This window comes from Pomacea canaliculata, linkage group LG3 (assembly GCF_003073045.1).
Source record: "Pomacea canaliculata isolate SZHN2017 linkage group LG3, ASM307304v1, whole genome shotgun sequence".
Taxonomy (NCBI): domain Eukaryota; kingdom Metazoa; phylum Mollusca; class Gastropoda; order Architaenioglossa; family Ampullariidae; genus Pomacea; species Pomacea canaliculata.
In genome coordinates this window covers 3,799,164-3,813,541 of record NC_037592.1, presented here as the reverse complement: position 1 = coordinate 3,813,541, position 14,378 = coordinate 3,799,164, and the positions used below count along the sequence as shown (strand labels likewise).

Here is a 14,378-nt window from a genome sequence, read left to right as displayed (position 1 = left end):
AGCCGTTTATGAGCAGACGAGGTGGATTCGGTCTATATGCGGGCAATCACCCATGCAGCCAAAAAAAAAAAATATATTGTCGCTGTTATTATTGTGGTCCTCTATTTTCCAGCGACAGTGCGAGCACGAGCTTTATATTTGATCTATACGAAGATAAGAATTTGTAAGATGAAATGTATTCATTAAATGACGAAAGGTACATCACTCCTTGTGTATTCATATTTTCAGGGGACGTGATCACTTTCAAACCGCGTTTTACAGAATTATTCCATTTTTTTTATAACTGATATATGATGAGATTATATTAAAGTCAAAATTTGTTGAGTGTACTTAGTAATGTACATAATGTTTGTACATTTATGTCAACCAGATTTAGGATATCTGATTATATTTACATTTAATTAATGACAATGCGATAATTAAGTCTGCTTATAATTGGCGACAGAACCAGTGTGTAGAAACGTTGATCTACTTATCTCTTACTCTGTTTTTGACTGCCTGATGGGCAAAAAATAATGAATTATGGTTTAGCAAGTGTAAAATAAGTCATTGCACACAATACAGTCTTCTAATAATGCGTTTATAGTTATCGATACCAAATATGAATATTGCAATAAATGCTTTTTTTTTTATATCGCATACTCATGCTTGTAAGGAGCGTTCTCTTAGGGCTTGAGACAAGAACGAGATATGGATAACATACAAAGGAACAAGTACAGTACAGTACTGATGACTAATGAAAGAGAAAACGCAAAAACAAAGAGGAATCAAGTAACAATTAAGAATTGAGTATTACGATTCAGCAGAGGAAGACAAGTAGCTGGGAAGTAGCAATAAACGGAAAAGAGGGGATGGGGGTTGAAAAAGGAGTAGTATTCTGTGGACTGTTGTTAGGATTAATAACGCTCGAGGAAGAAATGTGTCTTCAGTGCACATCTAAAAAAAATCAATGGTTGATATGGATGAGAAGAGAATTCCACTATTTTGTTGCACAAACTAAATATCATGTGACAGTATGTTGCTGTTCTGGCGACAGGAATAGCGAGAAGACGGTCATGAGACGATCGATGAGCTTATATTTGGCTGAAATGTATGGGAAGAGAAATCCGAGAAATAGGGCAGGAAACTACACAGAAATTAAAACAACACGGGCAGTTTGTACTGGATCCGATAATGTAGTGCATCTCTTGACGTAAGAGAGGTCATGGTTAGGTCACTTGACACTGTGAGGACTGTCTTGGGTCGTGTGTCGAGTGACATGACCGAAGCAAACCATTTTTCGCCGGTGACGAATATGGCCCAGTTAGCGCCTGTCACCAATACGATGGAGGTTGACTGTCCTGGGTTCAGCTTTCGTCTCGGCACGCTCTTCTTTCTATGCCTGTGGCATCTGCCGTTATATAGCCTTAGTTGCTGGGAACGTAAAAGAACAAACAAAACCCAAAAAACCAATGCTCCCCCCCACCCCCTCAACACACACACACTTGATGGTGACGATCTGTCGAGCAGCTCGAGGCTTTTGGAAACCGACCAGGGTGCATAGCGACCGTTGATGTAAGCTAATCTTTCCTGCACTTCTTACAGACTGCAACTCGTTAATATACTCAAGGGGAAAAAAACGTGTACAAACGTTGTTTTCAGGAGCGACAGCTTTAGCTCATGAATTGAAGCAATTATCAAATTTTAAAAAACTGTTTTAAACGTATTTAATTAACTAAAATGATTAAGATTTCATAATAAACTGAGTTTTTGAAAAAGTCGATTTTCTTTAAAATGCAAAAGTTAAAAAAAATTGTTTATAATTGAAAGGCAACTTTAAACAGTCAACGAACACAAGTTCAAAGATATTTCTTTTAGCAGTCATCGTTCCGCATGGTCATGAATCCATTTTGAATTTACATACCTATACAACTTTTGGCTGCCCATTCGTGGGCAAAAATTAAAAGTAAAGTAACAAAAAACTAAACAAATGTCTCGAGTTAAGATAATTCATTCCTGTAGAATGTATTCACGCGTCTGTTCGCGCACCCTTCAGATCGCGCAAACCTGTCCCAAAAACAAAAGGGAGAATAGCCTTTAACTTTAGAGACATTGTAAATAGTAAGAATAATAACGAAAAAGAAGATGGAGACACGGAGTGATGAATACTTGCAGCAGTTACGTAAACCTAAATATGCATTTTAAAGGGATACTAAAGGGAAAATTAAACTGCTTAGAAACTCGTAAATAGTAGGATCAATTTGAATCTCGTCTATTTTCATGTCTGTTCATGTGAAAAAAGTTGAAGGTTTGTAGTAGAATGAAGAGAAATTACACGGACTCTTTCGTCTGCTTCGACGAACTCTCGTTCTCGGTCACGTGACCTTATGACGTTTCAGTAGGATTGTTTACATGTGAGACCGAACCATGCCTGCACCCGATTGCCACGAAAAAATGGGAAAAGATTCGACATTGTCATCATTTTCCGAAAGACAGATCGAGCCTTACAAAAAGAGTGTGTCGTACAATAACAAGGCTCGATGCCACACGTTTGGGAGCCCAGAGAGGTCGAGGTGTTGTGCAAGCATTTTGTTGACGATCAGTGCTTTACTAGCCGGACCCGAAATGTCCGAACAGTTAGATTTGGCCTTCAAGGCACAGCTTCTGCCAGATGCAATTCCGACCATTTTTCAACACAATGAAATTTCTCGAAAAAGAATGAAGGATCTATCTGACAGACGAGTTTCACTTGCCAAACGACTACAGCATAAACAGGTCAGTGTCAGTGCTATGTACTGTTACTGTGTTTACAAAATGCACTTTCATTATTGGTAGATAACATTACAATATACATATATCAAAGACTGTATATATCTATAAAACAATAAACGTGTTATGTGGTACTTATAATAAGCGTGTTTCAATAGGTAAAAATTCATAGTACATGCATAATAAATGAAAAATGTCAGCATCAAACTGAAAGTGTAAAAGAAATGATTGTTGAAATCCTGTCACTTGTTACATTATTTTTTTAAAAATCATTGTTTGCTTTTATAAAATGAAATATTTTTAAATTCATATTTTTGAAAAGGCAGCCTATTTGTTTATGAAATCTAAAAACAATGAAATTCATGTGAAAGGTATTTCCTACATAATGAGCTTATCAACAATAGTAGTGAAATCTATGTGCAGTACACTGCGGAAGTTAGAATTGATATTTCAACATTTGAAAATTAGAGTAATATTAATGATTGTGTTTTATGTTGGATACTGTAAAGAATTAAAAATAATAATAGCTTGATCACATGGTATAATCATACATGTTTTATTATTGTTTTCATGTTTTGTGGAATGATTACTTTATAAAACTTTAATGTTCAGACTATAACAAGTCAGTCACAACAAACAGTTCAACTGTGCTTAAATAAAGAGGTCCAGACCCAGATCTCAGCTCCAATCCTGAAAGGTAATGGCCACTTTTTAGTTCTTTTCTCTATTACACATCTCTTTTATCTAAAATTGGCATGAATTCCACAAACTGTGCCAGATATTTTCTTCTTATAAGGATATTCAAGGCCAAAAATATGTGCAGTTTTAAACACTTAGATAAAAAATAATTTTATATGGCTTTGTAAAATTTTTATGTGGATAAATTTTTTTCATAATGAAATGAAAAAGAAGGAAATTGTCTATAAATGTCTGCTAGGTGTGATCCTGATATTGATATGGGGAGTCAGAAAATGAAAATGACACCTCAGAGTGGAATAATTCAGCAGTCGAGGAGCACCAGTAAACAAAATTTATATTGCAGTTACTAACAAACAGTCAGTACTTGATAGTTTATATGAGAAACATGCTAGCACAAGAATTTAAGCTGATATTTAGCTATAAAAATGATTTATGGTTTTAACTATGATTTTAGTCTCGATATTTGTCTCTAGGAATTCTCAGAAAGATGAACTGGGCACAAATCCCTTCCTGGAAAGAAAATTTATCATTCACGAAAAGAAGTCGGAGAGCTGCTGAGTGTCTGCAGGCAGTGTAGCAACCCCTCTATCACAACTATAGATGAGTGTCACATAGAAGTCAAATTTATAACCATATGCCAAGACAGCTCCTGTGGCCATGATTACTCCTGGACATCACAGCCACACTCTTTTAGGCTTCCTAAATGTTCAACGTTTGACAAGTACACAAACACACATGTGTCTCAAATTGTCCACTTGGTTTATTGGAATCCATAACTGTGCAAGAATTAAGAAAATTATGACAAAATACATTGTTGAAACTTTTTAAATGCTTACAGAGCAATCAAAATGAAAAATTCACATGCAGTGGAACTTGAGGAAATAAAAAGATTAAGCCACATGTCTGTATATTATGTGAAAGAAAGAAATCAGTTCTCACACAGTTTTCCTTGCATTGTTATTAGTTTGTAAGAAAATAAAGAATGAAAGGTAAATTCAGCACCAAGTATTTCAGAAATGATGTTTGTAAAATAAAAATGCCAGATGCATGCAAGATTTTGTTTTGGACATAAAGATAAAGTGTGTCCCATACCTGAGTTTGAACAAATAAAAGAAATTAATGTTAACAAAGGGAAGATTTTATTTTACAATTCATGTCAGATACATGATGCATCTGATATGAAGTGTGTCCAATAACTGGATTTGGATAAATGTAACAATTTTCATGATGTATAGGGAACATTTTCTTGACAATTCACTTTTAAGCTTTTACTCTACATTTTTTTATGCTTCAACATTTGTTGTGGCCATTCCTCACAATGCTCACAAATGCACCAGTCTGAAACTGTGATAAATGAATCTATGTAAATACACATTTAAACAACAAACATATAAGTTAAAAGCACAGGCATAATAACATATAAAGCAAACGTCTCTGCTTGAATTCTATCCATCGTTGTTGTAAAGTAAGTCATTAGTGTAATTATTCAAACTATATCCCCCAAAAAAGGCTGCAAATAGTATTATATTAAAGTCTGTTTAAAATATTTAAATACAGATATTTCAAACTATTAATTTTTTAAACTATCCTTAGGAAAGTTCACTTAAAACCCAAATTATCATATACAATGTGAATATTCCGGTGTGTGTGAGGAAATAATTAGCATACCAAATGTAATTTTATTTTTTAAATACACTACGAAGTGAATTCGTCAACAACAATGCCCAGTGTAAAGAGTTTGAGTGCATTATGTTTATTTAAAGTGCTTGAAGGTAAAGCATGCGTTCACTTTCTGTTTCCGTGCACACAGTATGACTTACTTCTATAGTCCTACCAGAGATCTGTCCCTACAGATCTCTGGTCCTACGTACCTGCTTTGTGCTTCGACTGCTGCAACATTTTCCTCGTCCTCCGAGGATGTGCAGTCGATTGTGAGCTGATGCAAGTGGTTCAAATTGGTAAAATTGAACATTATTCATGGCCATCTCGATAGTTAATGACTTTGGAGATCACAAATCCAACTAAGAGACACCACCGATCACTATCCTGACACTATCCACAGACACTTCCTGTCGTTTGTCCCTTTAAAGGTGAGAATGATATGTGTAATAATATATATGGTTAATGGGACGTAACTCCCAAAAACTTTAGTTTCAGGGTGTGTAACTAGTTTGTAACGTAAATAATAATTATGTTTGAATTAAAATATTTAAGTGAAATATTATTTTAAATGTGCAAAGATATTTTAAACTGACTATTTAATATATTGGCCGTAAAAGATTAAGAAAATTAGATTAAGTTCATTTGTTTTTAAAATAATATAAAAGACACCTTTCAAAATTATAACTTGTTGTTTTAATATAGTGTTTTTCCCGGTAGACCAATCCAATCTATGGTCATGTCATCTGGTTCACGGAGTGACATGCACACTTGTGTGTGTCACCTCGTGACCAATTAGAGACATTTTTTGTGTTGCCTGTAGAGGCAAATAAGTAATCAACGGAAATGTGGAATTGAGCGGTAATCGCTCCACTACCTTATCAAAGCAACGGAAGACTGAATTCATAAATAAAAATTTTACTTTCACTCCATTCTCTGATGGAGTTGGTATCGTAATTATTTATTTACATTTTTAAATAAGTATGTTTGTGCACAGCAGCTCTAAGAGACATTTACGAATGAGTGGAGTCTTAATTAAGCTTTTAAATGAAGCATTCTAGATGCTGGGGCACGGAACGGTCACAAATTTGTCTCGCCTGATACCAAGTACATCAACGAGGCTCAGGGAATCCAGAAAGACTGACGGTAGAACGTATCATCTCAGATGTCTTATCTCTGATGTATCATGGGCCAAGCAGGCAGAGTAGGGTGGGGAATAAATTAATTAAATGCATTTGCCTACAGACATTTGTTTTTACCATTTCAGCTTTATTGTATGAGATGCTAGAGTGAACTAGCGGGGTGATAACATGAGAACAGTAAGACCAGTCAACTTTATCCGTGGACATCTTTAACGGCAGAAAACTAAAATGCAGGTAAAGTTTTCAATGTTTTCAAAAAAATTAAAGTGTTTTATAAATCAAAATTTTGTTACTATAATTATGATGATGAACATTTAAAATGTTTCTGTTGTAATGAACAAATTTAAATTTATTTAGAACTTCGATCAACATCCGTCCTCTTCCCTGGAACATAGAGGAATGGAGTGACTGACGCTAGGGATCAAGGAACCGCAAATCCGCACATTTACAAAACTTTATATGGGGCCATATTTTGTATGATCTCTCCACATCCCTCGAAAATGAAATATTATTTTTGCACAAATGAGATGATTAATTTGTGTATCATTTTTCAGTTGTTTCCTTTTAAGTAATAAAGGAAGTTAGCTCATGTGAGTGAACATAGAGACCGAATAGTTGAAAGATGCTTAAGTGTTAAACATTTTATTATCCAAATCAAATGCTTAGAACGTCCTGGAAATAATCTAGAAGTATCACGTAACAAGAGCAGCACGTTTCCCAAATTAATACAGTTAAATGCACAGACAAGATATGTTAATAAGAGTAGCAATAAATATTTATAATGCACCTGTTCTTGCTACAGAAATTCATGGCGTCCTTAAATGAAATCATTAACACATATGCACGCACGCACACCCCCACTCACCCCACTCATCCCCAACCCACCCACACACACATACATGGGAGGAACAAAAGCTTTACAAAAGAGAGAAGTTTTCGGCGAATATGGAGGGGAAGATTATTCCAAGGAAGAGGACCAGAGACAGAAAAAAAAAAAACAACAAACAAACCCGCAAGCCAAATGAAATCATTCTATACAAAGAAATGAGCAGCCTTGGGAGGGTGGGGGATCAGAAGGGGATCGCAGAGAACTAGGCGGCATGTAGATATAACCTGAGATAGACAGGTGAGTGGAGGCAGAGCTTATACTACCGGATGTTGCCTTCTCATTCCCATGACATCAAGATACGGGCTTTTTGCATAAATTAGAATGTTCTGGATGGTCAGTATAATTGTTTAAATTTATCCGAGACTTGTTTTTTGGAACAATTTTCTCAGCAAAAAGAAACCGTGCCCTCATTGTGTCATAGATTCATGTTCTCACATTTTCACTGCTTTGGGCAATTTGAGAAGCCATGCACTTTTACAATTTAAATTGGACCTATATATATATTGTAAAGAAAAAAGGTGAATGAAAGGTAGGCCAATGGATAATAACACGGATACTCTAGAGTTGACAGACATTAGGTACAAACAAGTACACTGTAGTAGGTAGAAACAGCACCAGTGAGAGCCCAAAAAGCACAGCCCTCGTCTCATCTCCATCCCGCAAGGGAATCTCATACATGTACACAAAAAGTCGTAATAGAGCACAAACTGTCAGACAGTTGTAACAGAGATATCTGTGTTATGTACTAAATACATGTACGTCCATGAAAAATGTTTGGGTCATGACTAAGAGGGGGTCTTAATAGGTAAACTCTCGATAAAGAGGTTTACTGCATTCTTGAGTGAAATGCAAGTAGCATGTGCAACAGCGAGTTAAGTTAATATTTCCAGGTGTATTCTTGTTAATAAAATATAAACATATTGAAATACATGTCTGCTTTTGTCTCGGATACACTCATGTATTTTGTATTTGATAGAGGGTTAACTGACAGCATTGCATTTTTAGTTATTATAGTTGCAATTGACTGCTGATGACTTTCTTAACACTTAAAAGATAATTTAATAATATATTGATGCAAAAACTTATTTCTTCCTCATTTAGCTGCGTGCAAAATTTAATACTTACTTACTGATATTCGCAGGTGCTCCCGTTCAAGCTCCTTATACGTTTGTCACCCTCAATCTTTTTTTTAAGCTGTTTCGAGCACTCACATCAATGGTGTCCTCACACTGTCAGTAGCTTTTAGCACTGAGCTGGATAAAGATATGACTGATGATGTGTGTGTGTGACTGTCACGATGCTACTTGTAGATGATGTAGAAAGTGTTGATGTTGTATGTCTGATGCTTGATGTTTGTCTAAGCTTTTTACCAGCTGTCGAAGTTGGTTTTAGCAGCTAGTACTTTGTACAGTTGGCATTGCTGTAGGAAGATCTTGTTTTACTGAGAGTTCAAGACTTGCTCGTGCCTCTTTGTCATAAAATACCACCTGAATGTGTTTTGTGATACCTTATGATCTATTTCCAGCGATTTTCACCGAGGACTTGTGTTGACCTTTAAGAATAGCGAACGGAAAAAGGTCGCCACTATAGCAGGCCATCAAGAACCTCTCCTGGCAACAGTGAAGAGGCGCAAGGTGATCTGACTTGGCCATGTCACCTGGCAGGACACTCTGTCAAAGACAGAATATTCTAGTAAAAAAAAATACAAACAAACAGACAAAAGCAGCTGACACACAAGAAAGGCTTGGCCAGACCAATCAAGACTTACTTAGAAACGGTACATGAACACATCCACTCTTGAAGGAATAAAGCACACATTTTCACAATTACTACCATGTTAAGGCTAACTTTTAATTTCTTTAACGAGAAAAAGCCGCTGCGAAGGAAGAAAGAAAACTGCCATAGACGATTTTCACTGGAGCTCGTCACATAGAAACATGGCGAGACAAGTGAACGAGTGCGATCCTTTTCTTCACCCCCTATTTCCCCCTTGCTCTATCTGTCCTGTTGTCTTTCTTGTTGCACTAGCCGGCTTTTCCTCAGATTGCTATAAAGGAAGTAAAGGGTCCATGAGGTCACAGCTGGAGGAAATGTAAGTGGTTCACTGTGACAAGAATGAGGAAGGTGTCATCTCCTTTCTCCATCTTTTATCTTAGCTGGCAAAGCTGATAATGTACAGGTTTCCTGAGTGGGCAGCAAGAGTTTCTAAATCATAGACCCAAGCGAATGATGTCTGATTCACAGCCGAGCAAAAAGTCCTCAAGTCTGTGGTGCGTTACACTACCCAGCCCTCATTTTCGATTCAGCAACAAACACCTGCTTTATTGTTTACAGCGAGATACCCGATTCTCTGTCTACACTTTCCTTTCTTTTTTTTTTTCTCCACATTTCTCTGAACCTGTCACAGTTACTCCTGACTTATCACTGCGTCATTAAGTGGCTAAAGAAGAGAAAGATTGAATTTGCAAACAATCATTTTCTTGCTGATAAATACTGGCTGCTAATCGCTTCAAAATTTACAATTTATATAGAATGAAATATTGAGAGAAAGTAACCGTGAATTAAAACTATGTACATGTCAGAATCACAGCTTTTTGCAATATTTTTCATTCAGAAACAAAAGTTTCTCGTTCGCCGGTAGTATGACTGAGGTGTCTGTCAACAGCAAGTTCCAGAGAGCTCACATGCGGTTGAACTTGCCAAGCTGCTGCTGACAGTTGGGGCACGTGTGGATTACATCCTTGCACGAGTCCACACAGAAAGGGATGAGGCAGCAACCCAGCCAGAACCTACACATCAACAAAGCATGTTACAAAGACTACATACACAACAAATCAACAGAACATCCACTCAACAAGAGCAATAACAACATATCTTTGAAAAGGAAACAACAGTCGAAGGGAAAAAAGTCAAGCTGAGGAGAATAAAACCATAAACAATACTCAGACACGATAACATCAGATGTGGTTACAGCTTGTGGAAAGGCAACGAGCACCAGATATACTAAGGGTATAGTGAATTCATTAAAGTGATAAGCAACGACAAAGTTAGAGAAAAAAGTACTCAAGCCGGCATAAAGTTAAAGAAAAGTGTCAAACAGATGAGATGGAAAGATTTTAACAAGAAGTTGAGATGGGGAAGACACTAATTCTTCTTTTAAAAAAAACTAATTAAACTAAAGAATCCATTCTATAGCTATACAAATCAGTCTATACTTAAAGAATGCATTCTATAGTTTAAAAAACCGCCAGAAATAAAAGACTACAAAATACAAGACAGAAACAGCAACAAATCAAGACAGTGACAACATCGATATCAACACAAAGACATAGATATTAGACAAAGACAGCAACAAGCAACAGCAAGAGGAGGCGGAAGTGACGCACCCGAGGAGTAAGATGATCACGCAGATGAGCCAGGCGAAGGTGCCGACGGTGTAGTGAGTGCTGGTCGTCACTGTTGCATGGCAGTGTGGACAGGTGACCATGATGGGACCTTCTCCATAACGGACGATCAAAGGTACGTAGGTGGGCTGACCGGTCACAACCACCGCTGTACAAAACACATACACCCGTCTATACACAAGACACCCGAGCAAAGCTTGCTTTTTGCATCTAATATAAATTACCCATAGTCATATTACATTCATCTGACATAATTTACAATGGACTGAAGGCCCACAATTTTCATCTGGCACAATTTACACCTTGTACAGTTCTTCTGGCTGCCTTTAATGTTAAAGGTCTAGTAGGGTGCAGAAATTTGTTTAAATAAAAAAATGAAGAGGAAATACAATGTTTAAAGGTTACTATTTTAGAAGAAAAAAGAAGTCCACAAGAGATTAAAGGGACGGGAACAACATCCTGGGGAACAGCGATGAGGGCAAGGGGTAGAGAGAGGTTTGAGCTTACTGTTGTTCATGGACTGTTGCTGTGCCCCCATGGGTACGAAAGAATGGGGTGGATAGCCCGGCTGTGCGCCGTAAGCTGGGCCTTGCCCTACTTGGGGTGGATAGGGCGTGTACTGAGGAGGAGGAGGCACTCCCGGCTCCACTTTATTATTTGCAGCCATCTTGATGCCAGACCTGAGTCATGAAAAAATGGAGAATATATGTGTATGATCATCAGTCTTCCCGAAATATTGCAATGATTTCGAGTAGGCTGATCTTCTGAGTCACTGCCAAACCCTACAATTGACCATTCTACAGGTGTATTCTCCTCCCACCTCAGTCCAAGGAAGAGAAAGTGGAGCTGTTTTATAAACAGTTGAAAAGGCTACCCGGGTGGTGCTTTAAAAAGACATTCTCGTAGTGATCAGGAATTTTAGTGCAAAGGTAAGCCTAGACGCATATTGGCAATGGACTGGAACGGTTAACTGGTCTCTTTGGGCTTGACGAGACGAAGTAGCGGGACCTCCGCTTGCTAGAGTTTACAGTTACAGACTGGTCCTTGCCAACATGTTCCATCCTCACAAAAGGACACGGCTCGTGACCTGGCACTTCCCTGATGGGTCACCCCCTCAATTAAAATGACAATTAAATGAACTACAGAACCAGGATACGATTACAGAAAGTAACACGCAAACAGGTATTGAGCAATATGTATTAGCTTGCACTTCTTTCAAAGAATCCAGTCACCAACACAGACTTCAGGAGTTTACATAGATACACACATGACTCAACCAGTGGGTGAGCTGGGACCATAAGTTAATTAATAATACCCCTGCATGATTGTAGCACTGTTGTTGATAAACACATTCCATAATTGTTTGCATCAGTGCTTTACGAAAAATCAATTACAATTTGTCAGCTCTCTAATTATCAAATTATAATTTCACAGTTTATATGATGAAATTATGATTGTTAAAGAAAGATTGAAAAAGAGTTTTGTCTTTTTGGATGGGGCGTGGATCTGGAGTGCTTCACTCGCCGGCAGCGTTCTTGAGTTTTTGCTGTTTAATATGCTGAAATTAATACTAATTGAAAATATAAAAGTGCGAGGGGCCCTGGAATGATCCAAGTTCCAAGAATGCCCCGTCACACTTTCATATTTTAAGTTATGTGTATGTAAGAAAATCCCGAGACCTAAGGAGAAAAAAAATATTTTACCCTATTTAGCACATTTCAAATAAAAGAGGTTTTTTTTTTTATTATTTCTTTTCGATCTTTATCGAGAAGTTCTTCCAATTGCAAAGTCTTCTTAGAAGCAGTCTCCGAATATAACTTCTCTTGATGTTTTTTGCCGCTTCACTTGTAGTTGCCTTTTCTTTGTATTGTGGTTCACCATCTGTGTTTTCTCTTTCTCTCTCGTCAGAGGGCCAGGTGTCGTCCCAATATCACGGTTGCTAACATCCAGCAATCTGACTGACTGACTGAAGCACAACATTCTATCTCTACATGCCAGGGCTTATCATTTGTTTGTTTGGCTTTTTGGGCTTTTTTTTTTTTTGTTTTTTTGTAGTGTAACACACCGGGAACTTTTTAAAGGTAAACATATACATACAGGGTTCTGCATGCCAAGGTTTCTCTAGTCTTTTCGTTTTGCTTTTAAACTTTATGCCCTTCTTATATAGGCCGAATTAGAGGAGATAAGCTATTGTTTACTAGTCCTAGAGCCCTAATTTGACTTACACAATTTAAAAATATATTATTTTACTATTTGTGGACTACGGTAAATAATGTCACTTCGCATTGTCACCAAAAACTAAGTAGTTGGTGAAAAAATACGGAAGTGGGTGAAAAATCAATCACAGAATTGAACAAACACATAGATACATACATAGTAAGTTAAAGGAAAGTGTCGAAACATACTTTACAGATTTTCATGACAAATAAACTTTAAGGATTTCATGAACAAAGGCGATGGCATTGACATGAAAGTGGACCTTACCAGTAGGATGAAGATCAACACCTGGGTACCACAGCTTGCTGAATGAAAGAGTGTAGAGACTGAAATAGTCTACAGTTCTTCGCCTTCATACGTAATCAATCCTCAAATTCCGGTTTGGTACACATGTTCGGCACCGGATCGATGACTTCGGCATAACTGAGGACGAACTTCAAAAGATTGCGTTTTGGTCCGTGTGTTCGTAACAAATTCTAATTTCGGGAAGAAATGATATACACCGGGAAGAAATGATATACACCGGAAAGAAATGATATACATCTTCAGTTATTTTGTTTTCCGTACCAGGGATCTTAGTAGCAGAGATTTAACTCCATGCTTTGTTTTTAGACACGATGTTGATCCTGATATGATGAAGTTTCATCATCATCATCTCATCTAACAGTTGAGGAAAACATTTGTAAGCATTTGACAGTGCCAGGCCTCTGCCTCCCTCTGTCTCTCTGTGTGTCTGTCTTTGCTCTTTGCTGCCATCATAAACATTCGACGATGATAGAGCTCATTATATTTTGCCCCTGACAAAAGATGAATGCCATTATCATGCCCCACACTGATGATGAGCGTCATACCTCTGATAACGATGAAAATCATTATCATGTCTATCGCAACAACATATGCTGATAGAACTACAAGTGGCAAGGCCAGATGTCTTCTCACCCAGGGGCGGTAGGTTAGAAGCTAGGGTAAGTCTTTGCCCTGTGGAACAGACGGAGAACTATTTCCAGTCTTCTCCACACCCCTGCTCGAGGCCTCGTCACTGTACGACACTGAGTTGGACGAACAGAAGGTGAGGACGCCGCCCGCGACTGTTGTGCTCGATCACACCTCTCGTTACCTGACAGAGCGAGCGGCGACCTCAATCGCGTTTCCACAACAGAAGTAAACAAACCGCTCGTTCCCATCTCGATACTGATCTTTAACATTGGAGTCAGCCGTTGACCGATTGTAAGACTGCTTGTGACTCTTGTTAAAGATATAGGTGTCTTGTGCATCCAGTCTAAAACACTAAAGCACTCAGTCTCTCATACACACAAGCGAACAGACTGATAAACACAGTTACGTACAAGACGCAGTCGACGCAGTCACACCGGCAAACAAAACAATGCAACTATTAATAGTAATTAGCTAAAACATTATAATCCAGATATAACATAGCTCAGTATCACAGGCAAACAGACATTATGTGGACTGTTATAATGAGACACATTAACTGGAACAAACCTGTCCTGAGTTTACTCGGACAGGTAAGTACCTACACACTAACACTAGGTATCTCCATTGCATAAAGGCGTGTGTGCGGCATATGTTAGTTTAGCAGTTTGTGAAACGGTATATTTG

At 37.7% G+C, this 14,378-nt stretch overlaps 1 protein-coding gene across 1 annotated transcript; it reads right to left on the bottom strand.

The window, feature by feature from the left end:
• Positions 1-8,954: 8,954 nt before the first annotated feature.
• LOC112559226 (cell death-inducing p53-target protein 1 homolog) lies at positions 8,955-13,174 on the bottom strand. Its single transcript, XM_025230287.1, has 4 exons — positions 13,026-13,174; positions 11,049-11,221; positions 10,524-10,689; positions 8,955-9,926 (listed from the first exon to the last, which is right to left on the bottom strand). Exons 2-4 carry the CDS (start codon positions 11,206-11,208, stop codon positions 9,818-9,820), a joined length of 435 nt encoding a protein of 144 aa, XP_025086072.1. The 5' UTR covers positions 11,209-11,221; positions 13,026-13,174; the 3' UTR covers positions 8,955-9,817.
• Between the last annotated feature and the right edge of the window lie 1,204 nt (positions 13,175-14,378).

Coding starts and splice junctions, on each gene's coding strand:
- LOC112559226 (XM_025230287.1), bottom strand. CDS start 11,208: ATGGCTGCAAATAATAAAGTGGAGCCGGGAGTGCCTCCTCCTCCTCAG. Junction 10,690..11,048: donor GCAACAGTCCATGAACAACA/GTAAGCTCAAAC, acceptor TGTTTTGTACAG/CGGTGGTTGTGACCGGTCAG. Junction 9,927..10,523: donor GTGATCATCTTACTCCTCGG/GTGCGTCACTTC, acceptor GTTGATGTGTAG/GTTCTGGCTGGGTTGCTGCC.